This window comes from Aulonocara stuartgranti (genome assembly GCF_965226115.1).
Source record: "Aulonocara stuartgranti genome assembly, chromosome: 7".
In the NCBI taxonomy this organism is placed as follows: Eukaryota; Metazoa; Chordata; class Actinopteri; order Cichliformes; family Cichlidae; genus Aulonocara; species Aulonocara stuartgranti.
Genome location: NC_138945.1, coordinates 43,414,785 through 43,437,338, shown reverse-complemented (window position 1 = coordinate 43,437,338; position 22,554 = coordinate 43,414,785). Strand labels below are relative to the sequence as shown.

The window sequence follows — 22,554 nt, the reverse complement described above, 5'->3', positions numbered from 1 at the left end:
ATCCTTTATTCCTTTTCACCTCTCTCAGTCCGTTTGATAAAGATGACCAGGGATCGGTTGCAAGCACTGTCAACAAACCACCAAGCATCAATAAGCGAATCTCAGCCATTTTTGACCAGACTCCACCTGACACACCACCTTTACGTGTGAGTTTAGCATTCGCTTTAGACTATTAGTTCTTTGAAAGGCTTCAGTCTAACCCTAGAACAATTTGTGTAAAGTTGCTGATTGCTCGTACTTACTACCCATATATTAATGTGTATTATCTTGGCATTCATATACAGATAGTTGGAAAACTAACAAAGACTGTTGGTTTTAGCAGGAGGAATAGGCCCACTCACAACAGAAAATAGCTGAAAGGGAAGCTTTACTCTCTGTAAAGTGCTAGAAAACAAAACACAGGAAGTCAAACAAGGCAGAAATTCATTCAGAGAAAACCAACAAGGAAGAGCCAATAGGAAAATTATTTTTAAACAGGAAGTAAATGAAGGCTTGACACTTTGTTTGAAAAAACAAACTCACAGGGAAAAATGGGAAATATTCAGTCTGTAAACACAGATGTGTGTGTGATGAGCTATGTGAACACAACACTGACAGAAAAATGGAGGAAAAGAGAACTAAATGTGGAAGCAGCACTAACAGGAGAAAGACGGATTGATGAAATGGAAAATGACAAAAACTATAAACATAACCTCTAAATTCTAAAGGATAATACCTTTAGGAATAAGGAAAAAACTCCCAGACACATGCTAAGCAAGAACACTTATCGGTGTGCTCAGGCCTCTACATTGAGGAAACCAAATTGCCACTCCTTTCGAAGCATGGCACAGCATAGAAGAGCCACCTCAATAAGACTCAGGTGTGCATCTTTATCAGTGTCCACTATGAACAACCATGAGGGGCTGGCGTCCAACACCAACTGTCAGTCACCTACAACATAGTTTTGAGATCCCTTCCCAGTCCTTCAAACCCCACTCATGTCTTACGTCTGATGACCTTAATAGGTCACATGATAGCATGGGACAAGGTCTCACAGTGGTTTCACCCAAAACCTCTGGTGGTCATGATCCACGCCTTTTTTCTTTTCTTTTTTTATTTCCCCCCCCACACCTTGGCTCATGTGATGATGCATGTGATTAAACACCCACTAGGTTTTAAATTCCTGAGATTCTCCACCTCCACCAATCAGATAAAAACAGCCTTTTCCAGAGGGGGAGGAGAGAGAGGAGTCAAACACAGCTTTAAAAAAAAAAAAACAAAGCACAATGTTTTTTAAAAAAAATAAATAAATAAATAACCGATTAAATCTATTCTATAGATTTAATCCACCAACTAAAATTAGGAATCTGTAAATGAGAACATTGAGAGTTTTAAAGGACATTAGAGTTTAGCCAGCAGCCCTCAGTATCTAACTGCTCCAATGCCCTTTGTTCCACCTGCTGCCACTTTGATGTCCAGTCTCTGCCTCGGAATCTGACACGGCGGCAGCACTGGCCACTGCTGGACATCTTCAGAGGCACTCTTAGCCAGAGCTGCTCCTGTAGTGACAACTCACCAACAAGGCAGTCCACTGCAGTAAGTCGTGATGAAGTAGACCTCGTGGAGTAGAAACACAGGACCTTCTGGTATATTGATACTTTGGTGTAGAGTAAGCACTAGAATCATAGTCTCCATTTGTGTGCTTATGGCTTCATGGAGCCATGACAGATGTGTGCAAGGTTTCCTCATGCATCTCCATGGCTCTCTAATTATAATATTTAGACCCCCCACCCTCCAACAGAGCTGACTACTGTTAGCCATCATCAGTGCCAGTTTATGATGATGACTTTTAGACTTATAACTCCTTCTAGCCATTTCACACAAGCACTGAAGCCTTTAGCTTTTTACCTCATCAGTATATTTGTCACCCTGCCAGGTAAAGATCAGAGGTCATCTTTTCTGAAAATCTTGCAATAACTCGAGAATGAAGTCTCCTTATATTTTCAAATCGATACCATAGATATATCTACTAAAAGCAGACTCATCTCAGATGAGTTTGAATCTCATTGTCCTTGACCTCAAGGTCAGAAGTTAGACGACAAGGTGACATAGGATTTTGAAATTGAAACGAAGGGTGGATCTACGAGGAGGCTGAGGGGTAGCACTGGCCAGTATTTTCTTGAATATTACACGATAGTTGCGTAACTCAAAGTTATTCTCTTTATAAATAAATGCTACAGTGTTACAGAGCTAGGCTAAGGATGTTGTACTATACTGATATTAAAAATGGCAAGCAAATAGAAAAAAGTTCCCATACAGTCACCTCTGAACCTTTGGTTAAAGGGATAACATGCTGACTCATGTCTTGCCTTCACCTTACTTTTCACTTTAAATATGTGAGTAAAGGAAGTGTGTCGCTTTTGCTCAAATAATGTACAACCAGGTGCAGTGACTGCTCAGTTTCCTGCCAGCTTGTTGTAAAAGGTCTCCATTTCCCCCCCCTTTTTTTGCAGTCAAGCCTTTTAAAATGTGCTGATCTCTTTTAGAACATGATCCGCCTACAGGGAGAGTTGGAGAATGGACCAGCATGGTCTAATTCTTCAGAATCTTCTGATGATTCAACCAGCCCACAGCTGCCTGCACATCCAAAGGTAACACACAACAGATATGGAACTCTCATCTATGACATGATAATATTAAAGATTCAATCTGTATCTCTCTTCCTCAGATTCAGAGGGGCTACAGCTGTTTGAACATTACACAGTAACAAAAGTATTATGAATACAAGATAAACTTTGATATGTATTATGTTTATAGTATGTACAGCAGATCATGTGCATGTGTACAGTCTTGTAAAAACTAAGTACATTGCATGATTCAGTAGCTTGAGGAGCCGCCGGTACCATGCACAATTGGTTTCTTTAACGAGCCTCAGTCCTCACTCGGTCTACTCTTTATCCTGGTCTGGTTTGCTTACTTTACTGTGTTTACTACTTTAACTCTGTGACTCAGCGTGTCTCTCTTTCCAGGCAGTAGTGGTGACACCAGACATCCAGCCAGTTGGACAAAGGAGTTCCCTCCTTCAGCCTGATGTTTCTTCTTGCTCCGGAAACTGGCCTTCCTCAGCTCAAAAGGAAGGTATCATCCTACCAAAACAACCAGCGGAGAGCAACAGGTAGATTAAAAAAAATGTTAATGTTTTGTTTGCACATGAGAACAAAGATGAAATAACATTCTTATTCTGTGGTGAGCTCTATCAACATCTGATATATGAACTATTTTGCAGGCATGAGGAAAAGGGGACAGTCACTGTGATAACAAAGCCTGACGGTGAGGAAGAAGCTGCGGGGAAACACTCCTCTATGGCACCAGTGGATGTGCCGATAATTACCAGCAGTAACTCTACATTGTACTTACGCTCTCTGAGTCACATTAGTGAAAACAGTGCTGATGGGGTTGTGGTGCCTGTCAGTGAATCGGGGGACGTGATGTCTCTGGTCTCTGGAATCTCAATCAATGACATTGAAATGGAGGTGGCCAGCAGAACTCCTGAGTCACCCACTTCTGCTGACACTGACACAGCTGTTGATGTCACTGATCCCCACCCAGTCAGGAAGCAACACAATACATCCACCTCTGTGGATACATCGGTCCCTCTGAGAGCAGGAGCAGACTCCAATGTTGTAGAAAGTGGGGATATGACATATCTAGCTCTGCGGGTGCCAGTGGAGGAGGATATCCCAGCTTCAAGTTCCAACTGCCTGTCTGCTAAGGGCGATGGTCCAGTGGACAGTGGACTAGAGGATGCCTTGGTAGCTGTACTTTCCTCTATAGATGATTATAGAGGGCCGTTTTCTGAGCTACAACTACTGGAACAAGAGCTGAAACTGCTGCAGGTTACACTGAAGGTGAGAGTAAAGCATAGTGAGAAACAAGAAAACAGGTTAGTAAAGTACAAAAAACTGCCTTAAGCTAAAAGTACTTTTTACAAATCCCCAAGTTTAATTTTCCCTTTTTGAACATTAAGTGGCAATGATTGTATGTATTTATAAATGTTAGCACAGCTTTCCCGTGCCATTAATATCGAAATATTATTACTGCAAATATTAGTTGTGCAATTACTATATAAGTTTCAGTGGTTACAGTATCTGGTATGCCTCCCTTGTCTTTACAGACAGCATACATTTGAGCTGAATGATTGCATGCTGTTCCAACATTATGTGACTATGATTCAAAGAACTCCTGAAAAAACAAAAAACTGAAGTGACTGCGTACAGCCTGACTATGGCTTTGTTTGTGAGTGCAGGGTGGGAGGCACAGCCGGTCACCCAGTGTAGTCAGCCTCACAGTGGAAACAGCTCTTGGCAGCTTTGACTTCCTGAATGGATCAGACTGGGAGGAGGAAGAAGAGGATGGTGATAAGAGGAGTAGACATGGCAGGTCAGTGCTGACAAATGAACTGAAAACCAACCATCCAAGCCTTTGCACACTTCAGTGTAATGACACAGTGAGACATACAGTCTTAATCAGTAAGCAAAGAAAGTATGATCTGAAGGTCATTAAACCTGAATCACAGTAATACCAGACACTGTAAATATGCCTACTTCATTTAACATCTACAAACTCCAGTGTGTTGGTGTCCTCTGGGCCATTGTACAGGGAGTGCAGAATTATTAGGCAAGTTGTATTTTTGAGGAATAATTTTATTATTGAACAACAACCATGTTCTCAATGAACCCAAAAAACTCATTAATATCAAAGCTGAATGTTTTTGGAAGTAGTTTTTAGTTTGTTTTTAGTTTTAGCTATTTTAGGGGGATATCTGTGTGTGCAGGTGACTATTACTGTGCATAATTATTAGGCAACTTAACAAAAAACAAATATATACCCATTTCAATTATTTAATTATCAATTATCGTCAACTTTTCTTTAATATCAGGTGTGTTTCCAGAACCACTAAAAACTGCTGTAATAAAACTTATACTGAAAAAGGACAATCTTGACAAGACACAAATGAACAACTACAGGCCGATCTCAAATCTCCCATTTTTAAGTAAGATCATTGAAAAAGCAGTTTCTCAACAGCTCAGTTACTTCTTAACACAGAATAACTGCTATGATGCCTTCCAGTCAGGTTTTAGACAGAACCACAGCACTGAAACTGCTCTGACCAAAGTGTTCAATATGTCTGAATACAGACAGTGGAAAAATGTCAGTCTTAGTTTTACTGGATCTCAGTGCAGCATTTGATACAGTTGACCACAACATTTACTTAAACGACTGGAGAACTGGGCAGGTCTTTCGGGAACTGTACTAAACTGGTTCAAAACATACTTACAAAATATTTCCTGTTTTCTATCAATAGGTAACTTCACATCTGAGCAGACAAGTATCACATGTGGAGTTCCCCAAGGTTCCATCTTGGGACCCCCTCTGTTTAACATTTACATGCTCCCACTGGCACAGATTATAAAGAACAACAAAATAAACTACCACAGCTATGCAGATGACACACAAATATATATCACAATGTCACCAGGAGACCAAGGCCCTGTACAGGCTCTTGGTAAATGCATTGAGGAAATTAATGACGGGCTGTGCCACAATTTTCTCCAGCTAAACAAAAACAAAACTGAGGTAATAGTCTTTGGCGCCAAAGAAAAACGATTACAGGTCACCAGAGAACTTCAATCTATACACCTAAAAACCACAAACCAGGCGAGAAATTTGGGTGTAGTGATGGATGCAGACCTGAACTTAGAAAAACACATTAAGACAATAAGAAAATCAGCTTTCTATCACTGTTAGGATGCCTGGGTCGTTGACCCAGGGTTTTTGAGTTTATGATATTATTTATACTGTCTAGTTTTTGGTTTCTTTGAGTTCTGTCTTATGGCTTAGGTCTCTGTCTTCTTTAGTTGCTCTGTCTCCCCTATCACCTGCATCCCCTTGTCTAGTTCGCGTCTATGTGTATCTTAAGTTCCTATATCCCCGTGTTCAGTCAGTGTTTGTGTCTGCCCTGTTCCCACGTCTCTGTTCCCTTTGTAGTGCCTGCATGTGAGTCTGTGTCTTTGTTCAGTCTGTGTTATGTGTTTCCTGTTTTACTTTGAAGGTCTCCGTCTTTTCTCAGTGTGTTCAGTTTACGCTTCTTTGGTCTCGTCAGTTCTGATTTGCCCCAGCTGTGTTTCCCTCCTGTTACTCATTTCCTGATTGCTCCCTCTGTGTATTTAAGCCCTGTGTTTCTTAGTGTCTGTGTCGTGATCTACCGTTTTCTTAGCTGTGTGTTCTGTCATTCCTCTGGTTTAAGTTTGTTTTGAGTTTTCCAGTTATGTTATATTTGAGTTTAACATTAAAGTTGTTTTGAGTTCACATCTGTCTCCGGAGTCTGCACCTTGGGTCCTATTCCTGTCTGCACACAGCCAGACCTAACAATCACCTCAAGAATATTTCAAGGATAAAAGATCTGATGTCTCAACAGGACCTGGAAAAACTAGTCCATGCATTCATTTTTAGTAGGCTTGATTACTGTAACAGCATCTTTACAGGTCTACCTAAAAAATCAATCAGACAACTACAGCTCATTCAGAACTCTGCTGCTCGAGTCCTCACTAAGACCAAAAAAGTGGACCACATCAGTCCAGCTCTGAGGTCTTTACACTGGCTGCCTGTCCGTCAGAGGATAGACTTTAAAGTTCTGATGCTGGCCTATAAAGCTCTGAATGGTTTAGGACCAAAATACATCAGTGACCTCCTGACCCAGTATGAACCTTCCAGATCCCTCAGGTCATCTGGATCTGGTCTTTTATTAGTTCCCAGAGTCAGAACCAGACACGGAGAAGCTGCATTCAGCTTTTATGCTCCTTATATCTGGAACAAACTCCCAGAAAGCCTCAGATCAGCTGAAACACTCGGTTTATTTAAATCCAGGTTGAAGACTCACCTGTTCTCAGCTGCATTTGAATAAAACACCAAATCCACACTTTTAAGCTTAAATTTCAAAACTTACATTTAACTACTAATTTTATCTACTGTTCTGATTTTATCTGTTTTGATTTTATATAGTGTTTTGTTTGTGAGTTTGTTTGCTTGTTTTAATCAATTTTAAATCATGCTTTTTATTTGTTTTTGTTTCTAATGTCTCTGTAAAGCACTTTGAATCACCTTGTTGTTGAATTGTGCTATACAAATAAACTTGCCTTGCCTTATTTTTACCAGTGACACCAATATAACATCTCCACATTCACAAATATAAATTTCTGACATTCAAAAACAAAAACAAATCAGCGACCAATATAGCCACCTTTCTTTGCAAGGACACTCAAAAGCCTGCCATCCATGGATTCTGTCAGTGTTTTAATCTGTTCACCATCAACATTGCGTGCAGCAGCAACCACAGCCTCCCAGACACTGTTCAGAGAGGTGTACTGTTTTCCCTCCTTGTAAATCTCACATTTGATGATGGACCACAGGTTCTCAATGGGGTTCAGATCAGGTGAACAAGGAGGCCATGTCATTAGTTTTTCTTCTTTTATACCCTTTCTTGCCAGCCACGCTGTGGAGTACTTGGACGTGTGTGATGGAGCATTGTCCTGCATGAAAATCATGTTTTTCTTGAAGGATGCAGACTTCTTCCTGTACCACTGCTTGAAGAAGGTGTCTTCCAGAAACTGGCAGTAGGACTGGAAGTTGAGCTTGACTCCATCCTCAACCCGAAAAGGCCCCACAAGCTCATCTTTGATGATACCAGCCCAAACCAGTACTCCACCTCCTCCTTGCTGGCGTCTGAGTCGGACTGGAGCTCTCTGCCCTTTACCAATCCAGCCACGGGCCCATCCATCTGGCCCATCAAGACTCACTCTCATTTCATCAGTCCATAAAACCTTAGAAAAACCAGTCTTGAGATATTTCTTGGCCCAGTCTTGACGTTTCAGCTTGTGTGTCTTGTTCAGTGGTGGTCGTCTTTCAGCCTTTCTTACCTTGGCCATGTCTCTGAGTATTGCACACCTTGTGCTTTTGGGCACTCCAGTGATGTTGCAGCTCTGAAATATGGCCAAACTGGTGGCAAGTGGCATCTTGGCAGCTGCACGCTTGACTTTTCTCAGTTCATGGGCAGTTATTTTGCGCCTTGGTTTTTCCACACGCTTCTTGCGACCCTGTTGACTATTTTGAATGAAACGCTTGATTGTTGGATGATCACGCTTCAGAAGCTTTGCAATTTTGAGACTGCTGCGTCCCTCTGCAAGATATCTCACTATTTTTGACTTTTCTGAGCCTGTCAAGTCCTCCTTTTGACCCATTTTGCCAAAGGAAAGGACGTTGCCTAATAATTATGCACACCTGATATAGGGTGTTGATGTCATTAGACCACACCCCTTCTCATTACAGAGATGCACATCAGCTAATATGCTTAATTGGTAGTAGGCTTTCGAGCCTATACAGCTTGGAGTAAGACAACATGCATGAAGAGGATGATGTGGACAAAATACTCATTTGCCTAATAATTCTGCACTCCCTGTATGATCACTGTAGTACAGCTGTAAGCAGGGTCAAACTAACACATAACCTGACTGAAATAATGCTTAAAAATCATATTTTATTATTTTTGCCAAAGGTCATTAGCTGAATGGCCTTATCCCACAGTTGTGCCTGTATATAACTGAGCTTAATATAAAGCTAATCTGCAATCCTAAAATAAAAAGCAAACTTGGTGGAACTTCTCACAACCAGTTGGATTAATCACTGGCAAAAATGAGTTTTAAACAACAATATAAACTGGGTTTTTTTTGGGGGGTTTTTTTATTTTTTTATTTATGGAGTTCATGATGTACAAAATATGGAATGGAATCTTAATGGTTAAGAAAAGAGCAATTTCTGTACCCAAGAGACGAGGCTGGAACAGTACTGAATAGCTCTGACTGTCAGCCAGTCAGATTCATTTACCACTTACTGAACTGAAAGTCATCAAAAAGTATTCTTCTTCTTGGGAAATTATCAACTTCTCTGGGTTTTAATGTTGAGAGCCTTTTTTTCCATGAACAGTACATTTTAATTACATTTAAACCGTATTGAACTTTATATGGATAAAACAGCGTTAATGGAAATGTTATGTAACACTGGATGTTTTGTTTGTGTGTGTGTGTGTGTGTGTGTGTAGGTCTCTGCTGGACAGAGGCTGGGACAGCCCTTCCTCCTCCAACGTACCGCTAACCACAGGCTGCACCACTCTAGACTGCTGCCTGGTGGTCCATTTGAGGAACTGCAATGCACAGTTGTTGGTAAGAGATCTGCAACACTATCCTCATGTTATTAGTAGAGATGGCACGATACCACTTTTTTATGTCCGATACCGATACCGATATCATAAATTTGGATATCTGCCGATACCGATATGAATCCGATATAGTGTTTTTTAATCAACAAAACTGTTTTTTTTAAATATCTTGCTGAATTTTGTATAAGTTCATACTCAAGTTTAAAACAACAACTACACTAAAGCTATTCTGTTATACCTGTATGCAAAAAAAAATGTTTCATAGTTCAGCAATACTGATCAATCTAATAAACTTAAACCTACACCATCCTCCCTATTCTGGTATTTTAAAGAGTACTTAGCGTAAATATTAAGCAACCTAACTAATAGGGTTCCAACTCCCAGCAACAACAAAAATAAATAAATAAAAAATAAGGAACCACCCCTCACACTCCACCTCATGATGCTTAATCGACGTAATCAACCTTAATTTGATGCAGTGTGAAAAAAAAAAAATGCACAGAAATCAATTATTTTTCAAGAAATATTAAATAGATTCAACATCTTTCTTCAACAAAATTGCAGACTGCACAGATGGTACCTTCCCAAAGGAAAAAGTACTATAGCTTACTAGGGTATATTTATTACCGTAGACTCAACAGTTACTATATACAGTAATGGACTTCTATTCCTTTTACATCAAATTAAAACTTTGGGTGTAAGATAATTATTTATTAAAAGCTAGACATTTTAAATGAGAATAAGAAAGAAAAGTATGTCTTTGTGCCCCTTTTCCCTGTTCATGCCCTATCGTCCCCCCTGGCTAAACTTTGCTAGATCCGCCCCTGCACAGTTACAGCCGTCAGCTGCGTAGAAAAAGATCCTGGTGTAGAAAGTAATATTAAATAAATTCTAACAACAGCTTATCAAGCTTAAACGTGCTGCTGTTGTTTATCCACTGGTTTCCTCTTTCTGGTGCAAAGTGGGCCAAAAGCAAACTAGAGACACGGACTCGCGACAGAAAAGCCGATCAGCTGATCGTTAAGCAGTTTCATGATTGAAGTAGCAGCAAGAGGAGGCAGTCGCTCCATATATCGCTTGTTAAGCTTAACGCAGGAATGCTTTACAAACATTCAGAGATGGACTTACACACTTGCTTTACTTCTCTCGGGGATAACTTTGTCGGAGATGAAATGCCGGGTTGCTAGCGAAGCTCCACATGCTATCCAGACCACCGACAGGTCCCGCATGCCACAGCCGCTCTATCACGTGATGCATACTGCTCCGACGTGCTAACGTTCTGAGGCGAGTTAAGGCGCGTTGCAAGTTTTGTGAGGTGCTTTCGTGATATTTAATGGATCGGATTACATTTTTTATTTTTCTCCGATATCCGATCCAGTAATTTAGGTCAGTATCGGACCGATACCGATACGTAATATCGGATCGGTCCATCTCTAGTTATTAGCCAAACTCATATGTAGCTACCTCACATTCTCATGGCACATCGATACCTTAAGTTCACTCTGCTCTCATCTACGGCTGTGGGTAGTGAATAATTAAAATTTTCACCGATGCAAGTCATGGGAATTGGCTTCCTTTGAAAGGTGTCTATGCTCAGCCTTAGAGATGGGCTGAGGAACACAGTCTGCATCATAAGGAGTCAGTTGAGTTGATTCAGGCATCTGACTAGGATGGTTGCTGAACATCTCCTCAGAAAGATGTTTTGGGCATGTCTGACCAGGGGAACTCTGATGAAAACCCAGTCAAGTTTGTTTACATACAGTCAATACCATTATTTTCTTTTTTTAAAAATCCATTCAATTGGCATAGTGTTTGATAGTTATGTAATCATAGTTTCAGGATGCCATTGAAAAGTATTATTCACTCACTGATGAGTTAAAGCAGTAGCAGCTGTGAGGGCTGTTGTATTGCTAATTGTAATATTGGTCACTTCTTTTACAAGTGTTTTGTTTTGTTTGTTTTTAAGTGTCTAGGCAAGTTTGGTCCTCTGAGATGTGGAGAGATGTATGCCTTGGACAGACTGCTGAGAGAGGCTCGTGTCCTCGAAATCATCCGACGCGTCACCAAAGAAAACCCACAGAAAATCAGACCAGCTACTGAAGGTGATTTGTGTCGTTTATGTTCATTTCATGTGCATTTGTTTAAACATCCATAAATGCATTTATTCAGAATAACTGTATAGACAAGAAAAAGAAGTTGAAGAGGAATTTTCATTAGTGGGAGCATTCCTTCTGGAGCATAAGGGTGAAAATGTCTGCTTTTGGCTTGGATGACAACTAGTGTCATCAGAAACATTTCATGGGTATATGGAAGTAGAGATTCCACTAAATAATAAGTAATTATGGATTTTGTCATGCAGCCTGTCAAGAAGGTAAAACAGACTTTACAAGGCACTGATTCAAAGCAAGCTGCAACCTTATACTATTAATAAATTTCCTGTGTTATGTATGGCACTAACCCCCAGTATCTTGCTTTCCTACCTTGCTTATAACGGTCTCCTGTTTTCTGTTTGTCAGTTATCCCGGCGCTAGGTCTGTGTCTGGGTGCTGTGTCGCTATGGCAAGAATGTGTGGGACAGGGTAGCATGTACAGCGTCTCTGCTGAAAGGTTCCTGAATACACTGTCGACAATCTACGCTGGTTTACTGCCTGAAAGGGCCGAAGCAGGTAAATCATCATTAGTGGGTATACTGCACACGCTGGTACAGTGGGGCAAAAAAGTATTTAGTCAGCCACCGATTGTGCAAGTTCCCCCACTTAAAATGATGACAGAGGTCAGTAATTTGCACCAGAGGTACACTTCAACTGTGAGAGACAGAATGTGAAAAAAAAATCCATGAATCCACATGGTAGGATTTGTAAAGAATTTATTCGTAAATCAGGGTGGAAAATAAGTATTTGGTCACCTCAAACATGGAAAATCTCTGGCTCTCACAGACCTGTAACATCTTCTGTAAGAAGCTTTTCTGTCCCCCACTCGTTACCTGTATGAATGGCACCTGTTTGAACTCATCATCTGTATAAAAGACACCTGTCCACAGCCTCAAACAGTCAGACTCCAAACTCCGCCAAGACCAAAGAGCTTTCGAAGGACACCAGGAAAAGTATTGTAGACTTGCACCAGACTGGGAAGAGTGAATCTACAATAGGCAAGCAGCTTGGTGTGAAAAAATCAACTGTGGGAGCAATCATCAGAAAATGGAAGACATACAAGACCACTGATAATCTCCCTCGATCTGGGGCTCCACGCAAGATCTCATCCCGTGGGGTCAAAATGATCATGAGAACAGTGAGCAAAGATCCCAGAACCACACGGGGGGACCTGGTGAATGACCTGCAGAGAGCTGGGACCAAAGTAACAAAGGTCACCATCAGTAACACACTACAACGGCAGGGAATCAAATCCCGCAGTGCCAGACGTGTTCCGCTGCTGAAGCCAGTGCATGTCCAGGCCCGTCTGAAGTTTGCCAGAGAGCACATGGATGATACAGCAGAGGATTGGGAGAATGTCATGTGGTCACATGAAACCAAAGTAGAACGTTTTGGTATAAACTCAACTCGTCGTGTTTGGAGGAAGAAGAATACTGAGTTGCATCACAAGAACACCATACCTACTGTGAAGCATGGGGGTGGAAACATCATGCTATGGGGCTGTTTTTCTGCCAAGGGGACAGGACGACTGATCCGTGTTAAGGACAGAATGAATGGGGCCATGTATCGTGAGATTTTGAGCCAAAACCTCCTTCCATCAGTGAGAACTTTGAAGATGAAACGAGGCTGGGTCTTCCAACATGACAATGATCCAAAACACACCGCCCGGGCAACAAAGGAGTGGCTCCGTAAGAAGCATTTGAAAGTCCTGGAGTGGCCTAGCCAGTCTCCAGACCTCAACCCCATAGAAAATCTGTGGCGGGAGTTGAAAGTCCGTGTTGCTCGGCGACAGCCCCAAAGCATCACTGCTCTCGAGAAGATCTGCATGGAGGAATGGGCCAAAATACCAGCTACTGTGTGTGCAAACCTGGTAAAGACCTATAGTAAACGTTTGACCTCTGTTATTGCCAACAAAGGTTATGTTACAAAGTATTGAGTTGTATTTTTGTTATTGACCAAATACTTATTTTCCACCCTAATTTACGAATAAATTCTTTACAAATCCTACCATGTGGATTCATGGATTTTTTTTTTTTTTTTTTTTTTTTTTAAATTCTGTCTCTCACAGTTGAAGTGTACCTCTGGTGCAAATTACTGACCTCTGTCATCATTTTAAGTGGGGGAACTTGCACAATCGGTGGCTGACTAAATACTTTTTTGCCCCACTGTATGTGGAGCATATTAACATCTGTGTTTGTGTGTATGCAGTGTTCTTGTGCCTGGTTGAGCGTGTACTGGATCAGAGGTTACCACGACGAGGAAGCAGCAGGGACAACATGATGGTGACGTTGTTCCAGCTGTGGAGCTACTTGGACTCGAATGCTGTCAGTGATATGGACACACACATCATTGAACTGGCAAAAGAGGGTGGGTGTACACACACACACACACACACACACACACGATAGGTCAGATACATACTCGTTAAATGTTTAAGACCAGATTTACTAATTGTCAGTGCCAGTTCAAAACCTTCTTTTCATTTTAATAAGCATTTACACATTTGATACTGTGCCACAGTATCAGGTACAGTGGGGCAAAAAAGTATTTAGTCAGCCACCGATTGTGCAAGTTCCCCCACTTAAAATGATGACAGAGGTCAGTAATTTGCACCAGAGGTACACTTCAACTGTGAGAGACAGAATGTGAAAAAAAATCCATGAATTCACATGGTAGGATTTGTAAAGAATTTATTCGTAAATCGGGGTGGAAAATAAGTATTTGGTCAATAACAAAAATACAACTCAATACTTTGTAACATAACCTTTGTTGGCAATAACAGAGGTCAAACGTTTACTATAGGTCTTTACCAGGTTTGCACACACAGTAGCTGGTATTTTGGCCCATTCCTCCATGCAGATCTTCTCGAGAGCAGTGATGTTTTGGGGCTGTCGCCGAGCAACACGGACTTTCAACTCCCGCCACAGATTTTCTATGGGGTTGAGGTCTGGAGACTGGCTAGGCCACTCCAGGACTTTCAAATGCTTCTTACGGAGCCACTCCTTTGTTGCCCGGGCGGTGTGTTTTGGATCATTGTCATGTTGGAAGACCCAGCCTCGTTTAATCTTCAAAGTTCTCACTGATGGAAGGAGGTTTTGGCTCAAAATCTCACGATACATGGCCCCATTCATTCTGTCCTTAACACGGATCAGTCGTCCTGTCCCCTTGGCAGAAAAACAGCCCCATAGCATGATGTTTCCACCCCCATGCTTCACAGTAGGTATGGTGTTCTTGGGATGCAACTCAGTATTCTCCTTCCTCCAAACACGACGAGTTGAGTTTATACCAAAAAGTTCTACTTTGGTTTCATCTGACCACATGACATTCTCCCAATCCTCTGCTGTATCATCCATGTGCTCTCTGGCAAACTTCAGACGGGCCTGGACATGCACTGGCTTCAGCAGCGGAACACGTCTGGCACTGCGGGATTTGATTCCCTGCCGTTGTAGTGTGTTACTGATGGTGGCCTTTGTTACTTTGGTCCCAGCTCTCTGCAGGTCATTCACCAGGTCCCCCCGTGTGGTTCTGGGATCTTTGCTCACCGTTCTCATGATCATTTTGACCCCACGGGATGAGATCTTGCGTGGAGCCCCAGATCGAGGGAGATTATCAGTGGTCTTGTATGTCTTCCATTTTCTGATGATTGCTCCCACAGTTGATTTTTTCACACCAAGCTGCTTGCATATTGTAGATTCACTCTTCCCAGTCTGGTGCAGGTCTACAATACTTTTCCTGGTGTCCTTCGAAAGCTCTTTGGTCTTGGCCATGGCGGAGTTTGGAGTCTGACTGTTTGAGGCTGTGGACAGGTGTCTTTTATACAGATGATGAGTTCAAACAGGTGCCATTCATACAGGTAACGAGTGGGGGACAGAAAAGCTTCTTACAGCAGACGTTACAGGTCTGTGAGAGCCAGAGGTTTTCCTTGTTTGAGGTGACCAAATACTTATTTTCCACCCTAATTTACGAATAAATTCTTTACAAATCCTACCATGTGAATTCATGGATTTTTTTTTCACATTCTGTCTCTCACAGTTGAAGTGTACCTCTGGTGCAAATTACTGACCTCTGTCTTCATTTTAGGTGGGGGAACTTGCACAATCGGTGGCTGACTAAATACTTTTTTGCCCCACTGTAGGGGGGGGGGTGTGTGTGTGTGTGTGTGTGTGTGTGTGTGTGTGTGTGTGTGTGAGAGAAAGAAAGAGTGAAAGAAAGAGACCAGATGCTCTCATTTTCACTTCCAAAGCTGTGAGTATACTGTTAGCATGGCAGGTGTGTGCATGTGTGGTAGCCTACTATTTCCTGCTCTTTCCAGATGTATGTATAAAAATTTATTAAAGTGAACATTTTCATAATTGACAACAAAAATATCTACAATTTTATAACTAAAAGGTTTCATATTTTTATTTTCAATTAAACATTTGCATCTGCACATCCTGCAGGTCAGCTATTACAAACTGAGTTCTGGTGTGTTCCACAGTAGAGATTATAATCTCTTGAAACCTGTTGATGCTTTATCAGCTACCTCTCTGAATTCCCATGCTGTTTCCAAAGAGGATCACATGTGTAAAAACCTGCATTTGCAATGTTATTTTTGTCATTACATTACTTGATCCATCTTGAAGAATTTTACACTCGTTTCCGCAATAATCTGCAGTTGTGGCATGAAGCTCTGTAGCTCTGTTTATTAGATCAGGCCCATGGAGTGTGCTGGAAGCAACAATCCAGCCAGGCAATTGCCTGATTTCTTCCCGCATTAGTTAAATTCAATGTAGTAGGGCAGTTAGCAGGAGAAAGACTATGTTATGGTCCAAAAGTTTTGGATATATTTCTCATTACAGCTCAGCTGTGTGATGTATATGAGGTTTCAGGGCTGTAGTGTAAAAATGGCTTAAAAGGAAAAACAAGAGTAAAACTTGTGCTATTAATAACCTCCAATAACCTTCCTTCAACAGTATGGTTGGTACAGAACCTGGCGTCATCTGACCAGGATGTGATTGTCAATGCTCTACGCCGCCCTGCAGAGTGCAGCCTGAGGAGAGAAGGAATTCATGCCGTGGCCAAATTACTAAAAGATCCTCGGGGCAAAGTGTCTGCCTCTGCCAGCTCTGTACTGAGAAGCCTCGCTGCTCAGCCCAGACAGAGAAAACAGGTGAGGTGTGTGTGTGTGTGTGTGTGTGTGTGTGTGTGTGTGAGAGAGAGAGAGAGAAAGATTTTCACTGGGGGTTTTTTTGGGTTTTTTTTTTCTTCTGTAAAAAATGTTACCTGCTAAATTGTCCTAATTGTTTTCTTCCTGAATGGCAAAAGGACCTTTTGATCCTGCTGTATATAGACCTGTGCATGGTGTGTGCTGCAGAAGCCAGTAACAACCCCATAACTGGTGTATCAAAGCCTGGAAACATTTTGTGCATCTTGTCCTTCTCAGGCTTTGGTCAGCTGTTTGGAGCTGCTGGAAGATGAGAATGTGGACAATCGAGTGTGTGGATGCAAAGCTTTAGCTTGTCTCAAGGTACAAAAAAGCACAGAGTTTATGCTATTATCCAAAGCTGCTGTTCTGATTTGATAAAGGTGACATTTAAACACCTGTCTGTATGCACTCTGTTTGGAGTGTATTATACAAAATGCATTTGTCACTGTATTCATTCTATTATTCCAGGCCAAAGAAAGCATTGATCAGTTGGTGTATCTCTGCCGGGCAGACAAGGAAGAAGTACGAGATGCTGCCAAACAAACACTGCTAGTGCTTGGTAATAATAAACTTCATATTATTTACAATAGAACAGCAAGACTAACTCTTTTCAGACTGTAGTTTGGATTTTATGGTTGGTTATACTCCATTTCTATTATGTTCATTTTACTCTGACATATTCTAAAATGTAATGATGCACTTCTGTGCAGACTGTCGAGGTTTGAGAATTGCTAATTGGATCCCAACTTATCTGTCTCAGTATTAATAGTATTTGACATAATGGTCACTTAACTGGGAGTAATATTGACCTGCACTATAAAATGAGAACCTTTTTTAATATGCCTTGATGTAAATGTTGAGAATAATGCACAAGCAACAGTAACGTGACTGTAAGAGTTCTGATCCATTTGTTTTAATCTGTTCATTCATCTATTTGTGGCATTCATCTACAAGTTGATAATTAAGGCAGACATAATGAAATCTATATTTTATTTTCTTCCATTTGTCTTTGACCGGTACAGATGTCTTTGGAGAAAATGAACATATCCATCCAGTCTTTTCCTCCTTTAATTTATTTCTTACATTTTCTTTGCTCTTCCATTCATGTTGTGGAGCAGGTGAGGAAGGGAAGATGGCCCATAGACACGTGGAGACGTCTCAGGACAGCATCTCAAGACTTTTTGCACCAGGAAGCATGGCCAGCACAGCTTTTTAACACAACATGCACACAGGCGGTTACAGCTGCTGAAAACAAAAATTCAGTGACAACACTGGAGAGTATAATGTCATTTTTGCAATGCTTTGACATGGTGTCACAGGAATATAGGGTATACTGTCCTCTTCAGCTACGACTGTAGCTAAAAACATAAAGAAAAATGTGTTAAATGCAGTATATATCCTGTCAGAACAAAACTCAAAGGGACAAACTCCAACACTGGCTGCAAACAAGAAATGCATCAGACGTCTTAATAATGTAAAATATTCATCTACATCATAAGTCAAAAGCTTTTCAGAGTCACCTTGTTTATAATTATTTTCCTGGGTCCACAAATGCGCAAAATGTTAAATCTTTATACTGTTTACTTACTGCTACTACTATTTCTTTGGATGCTCTAGAAAGCTGTGGGTTTTTACCAATGATATTACAGTCACTACACTAAGAGTCATATACCAGTGGGAGTTAGACTTCTGCTATTACATGAAAATGTGTTTTCTTAACGGGCGCTGCTGTCTCCAGCCTAGCTTAAAGGCTGCTTGGACTATCTCCCCACATGTCACTGTCAAAGTAACTATTTACTGTACTTCTACTTGCTTGCTACTGAATAGATCTGAAGCCAAGTCCAAATGATTTTTTTTAAAAATAGGACCACATTATAGACTGCATATGAATGATGGACATGGTGATGTCAGACGCCACATTATGAAGTGTAAACTTTGGCATTCTTGCCACTGCCATGATAGCTTTTTGGAGCAGGAAATTGCTAACTTTATACTACTAAACTCTAAGCTAACAACTAAGCTTGTTTAGCTAGCTGGATTTCTAACCTGCAATGCACAGGCAAGTCTGGTAAGTAGTGATAAGTAACAGAATAAGAACATACTAAAATTACATTTACCAACACTGCCACATAGATTTCTCAAGTGGTCTGTAGCACATACTTTATTAGCTCAAATATGGCAGGTCCAGTTTAGTAACTCTACGTGGTGGACGTGGAACTTAAGCAGACATCTATTAGGTATAACTCCCTGTGCCAAGACAAAGTGTCAAAATGTAATGAACATGTCATGGAGGGTGACTGACAACCAGCCCCTCCCCCACTTATAGTTATTGCAAACCTGTTTATTTCTGCTCTGAACTGGGACATTTTAACAGGGGAATCTATGGGTGGCCTCGCCTTTAGAGCAAGCATCAAGTGAAGATTAGACAAACTACAGCTTGTGGAACGTCTGCAGTGATGGTTACCATTTAGCCTATGTTCTTTAAAAGAAAAAAAACTACATACACAGTGCCCATCAGACACTTTATCATGGTGTTGCTTGTAAATCTGCCTTAATGTTGCATTATTTGCTTACCAGAATTTGACATTTTTACAGATGAAATGCTGTAAGAAGCATTTTTTTTTTTTTTTTTTTTTTTTTTGGCAAAGTGTTCTTAGCTAACTGTGAAGCTATTAAAGTATATTTACACCTAAAAGCATGAATTAACATGTCTAAAATGAAGATACTGCTTTTTATGACACGATATTGAAACTGAGCTCTGTCAGTGTCGACGAAGTAAACACAAGCAACACAGACTGACTGAAGAGGTGCAGGATGACTTTACACCTGAACTTTTTACATGGTGTATTCTACATGGCAACACATTCTAATCAAATCTCACCAAAAACAAAGACCAAAGAATGTAACGCATGAAAAGTTAATGAACAGAACATGCTACAGTTTAAAAAGTAGTGTGTCTGTGGAGTTAGTAGATTAACTAAAGACATCAGCCTTCTCTGAGGCAGAGTTCATCGTGTGAGCCAAAACACCAAAGTCCAAGAGCAAACCTTTTTGCAAATACAAATACTAAAGCAGAAGTCGACATTCCTTCACTGAAGTGGAAATGCATACTAACTTAAATATGGAAAAAACTTTGGTTTGTTCTTAAAATACACATATTCTTGAATTTAATAATATGCATTTTTTTTTGTATTTCATCACAGAAATGACTAGAAGATTATGAATGTAAGGATATTAAGGGATAGAAAAATGGTGTACAGAAATGCTTCAAAGACCATTTAATTGATTAGCAAAGACAGTTATGGAATATATCTTGAGATTTTTATTTTTGAGTGCAAAGGAGTGCTTACTGTCACCGTAAGCGATGCCGCATCACTGTGCATTAAAATAAGATTTTTAGAGGTTAACGCTTGAGAGCCCTCGTGTGTCTCAGGACATGTTGGATGAGAGCAGCACTTTAGAAAGCAAAGTATGTGATAGTATTATTGGGTTTTTTGTTATTAATGTTAATGTCATGGGAACTAGTTGGTTGGCTCTTTCAACAGAGCTGAACCAAAAAGCTGCTCAGAATTGCGTAATAAGGCTGATGTAGAGAGGGGCAATCTCGGTTAGTGCAGTGAAATCAGAAACAGACTATTACAAAAATGAAGTGACATCTAAACGTCCACTGTGCCTGTAGAAAGTGTGGATCCTGCTATTTATTTTTGACATGCACGCCTCACCTAAACATTACTGCAAACCAAATACACCAACTTGTAGCAGTGATTCCTTAACATTGGCAGACTTAGCAAGAAACTGAGCTCTACCACCCAAACAACTGCTCAGGAATAGAAAACAAAGATCCCACCTTTGAACCCGATCCGTACACTCCCCTAGATCGCAATCAGATCTGCAGGGTGTCATGGGATCCCTACAGAGTCTCTGTCCGCACCTAAATTAGTTGGAGCTGTTTTGGCAGCTTGAGAAAATGCTACACAATATTATGCAGACCACTGTAATTCTGGCTGATGGAGATAGATATATATATATATAAAAATTGAGTTTTAAAAAATGACCTTTATTTTTAAAGCGCATTAGTTTTTCAACAAACAACAAGGGGGAAAAGTGTTTTGTACTTGTGGATCATGCAGGTAATAATAATCTTTGTTTAGATACAGCATGATTCGGACACTGTACCAGGACACAGAGTCCAAACAAACATGTTGTGTAATGTACAGATGACACATATGACTGAAAATGCCAAAGTGTCCAAGTGACTTCAGTTCCTCACTTTAATGCATTCTTATAATAGTTTTACAGTGACACTGCTGATGCTAATGTCACTATACTGCCTTTTCTCATTTGCTAAGTACCATTACTGGAATTTAACTTGGGGCCTACAGCTGTATATCCCAATCTCATACTGTATGACACTAGTACTGTGATAAAGACCAGTTGGATTAACATTGACAGATGAGCAGTTATAGCTGTGCTATCAGATGGAAGGTCTTGAATTAGACTATCTTTGATCAGAATGGTGCAAGGAAGAGGACTGTCCCTCTACTGCCATCATGGGGTCATACTTGAGTATGTCTACCTGGTTTTGCAAAATTTGATTCCCATCAGCCTCAGCTGTACTCTATATTAAGCAAAGTGTAGCATACAGTTAAACTAAACTAATTCTGTTAACATTATACAGAATCAAAATGTTGACTTTGTAATTGTGAAAGTTTTTGTTAGCAGTTGCATTTACCTCAGAATGCTGCTGTGACTTTTGTAGTGGTTCAGTGAGGCACTAACTTGGCTATAGTGTCTGCAGGCCTGGTATTTTACTTTTATTGCTTTGTGAACTTTCATGACAATGTCTGATTTTTCATTGTTATATCAAACTCAGCAGTTTTAGTCTCACTGATGCTTGATGGCAGTTTTTAACAAGAATATTTTTTTTCCTTATGTGTTTCTAGGTTCCTAATGCACTACCTAATGGATTAAGTCCATTTAATCAAATTAATCCAAAGTTGTGAGTCATCGCAATGCATTCAGCGAGCTTTTCTCTCCTGATGGGAGTGGTCCCTTCCAAAATTAGACACAAGTGCCAGATCTTAACCCAACTGAACGGCTGTTAGAGATATTGAACCAAAATGTAGAGATCCAGATGCTCAAATCAATTTGATGGAGTATTGAAGCTGTTCTAGTTAGATGTATTGATCATGCATGTTACTATTGTTTTCCTTTGATTTGTCACCCATCTGAGATGAGTTGTGAGGAAAAGCCAACTAAAAATGTATTTAAATGGTAGGGATTTGGGCAAACAGATTTAAAACAACAAAAAAAAAGATTTAAACTGTGGGACTTTGGTCTATTTTACTTCATGAAATATGAGCTGGATGTCACATTTTAGTACTTATAGATTCAGAAAAGAGAGTGTTTTACAGCTGTAGTTATCGTATGCACATCACAAATGCTGAAGGGAGGAAAAAAGGAGAAAAAAATGAAACAACTTGGAATTTCCTTCAAAGCATCCATAATGATCTTTGGTTTGATTATACAATTTAAGAAGATCACCAGAATGCACTGTCACTGGAATCCTGTTATAGAGTTGTCATGCAGGGAATCACTGTATATATCAATGCTACCACTGTATTTAATGTTCTTACTACACTGACTTCTATAGGACAACAGAAATCTACAGGTGTTCCTTTTGCAATCAAGGCATCTCAGTTTTTAAGTGCCTTGATTTTTTTTTTTATATAAGAGATATGCAATAAGACAGAAATGAGATATTTTAAGAATGAAGAGAATGTGAAGTGATGAAATCCCATTGCAGGACACACATGTATGCAATTGTTTTTTATCAAGCTTGGGGAATTGTGAAACATTGTAAACAAATGTTTTATTTCTAGTGTTCTGAGATGTATTTTCAAACATTCTTGTGTCAAGTATATTGAAAAAAACTATTAAAACATTGTAAGATAGCTTCCTGTGCGATT

The 22,554-nt window shown here is 40.3% G+C and overlaps 1 protein-coding gene across 4 annotated transcripts in view; it reads left to right on the top strand.

Annotated features, from left to right (window-relative positions):
• Positions 1–22,539, top strand: part of ripor1 (RHO family interacting cell polarization regulator 1) — a 53,975-nt gene extending 31,436 nt beyond the window's left edge. For 3 of the 4 annotated variants that reach the window (XM_082541289.1, XM_082541288.1, XM_082541286.1), the window contains exons 12-24: positions 29–146; positions 2,526–2,630; positions 3,009–3,154; positions 3,266–3,887; positions 4,286–4,419; positions 9,134–9,254; positions 11,217–11,352; positions 11,767–11,916; positions 13,609–13,767; positions 16,353–16,549; positions 16,823–16,906; positions 17,054–17,144; positions 17,704–22,539. In XM_082541289.1, coding sequence (XP_082397415.1) covers positions 29–146; positions 2,526–2,630; positions 3,009–3,154; positions 3,266–3,887; positions 4,286–4,419; positions 9,134–9,254; positions 11,217–11,352; positions 11,767–11,916; positions 13,609–13,767; positions 16,353–16,549; positions 16,823–16,906; positions 17,054–17,144; positions 17,704–17,801 — 2,161 coding nt within the window. In that variant the 3' untranslated portion in view covers positions 17,802–22,539. The remainder of the gene's footprint in view (positions 1–28; positions 147–2,525; positions 2,631–3,008; positions 3,155–3,265; positions 3,888–4,285; positions 4,420–9,133; positions 9,255–11,216; positions 11,353–11,766; positions 11,917–13,608; positions 13,768–16,352; positions 16,550–16,822; positions 16,907–17,053; positions 17,145–17,703) is intronic. The other variant, XM_082541287.1, reaches the window with a different exon arrangement.
• Positions 22,540–22,554: the final 15 nt, after the last annotated feature.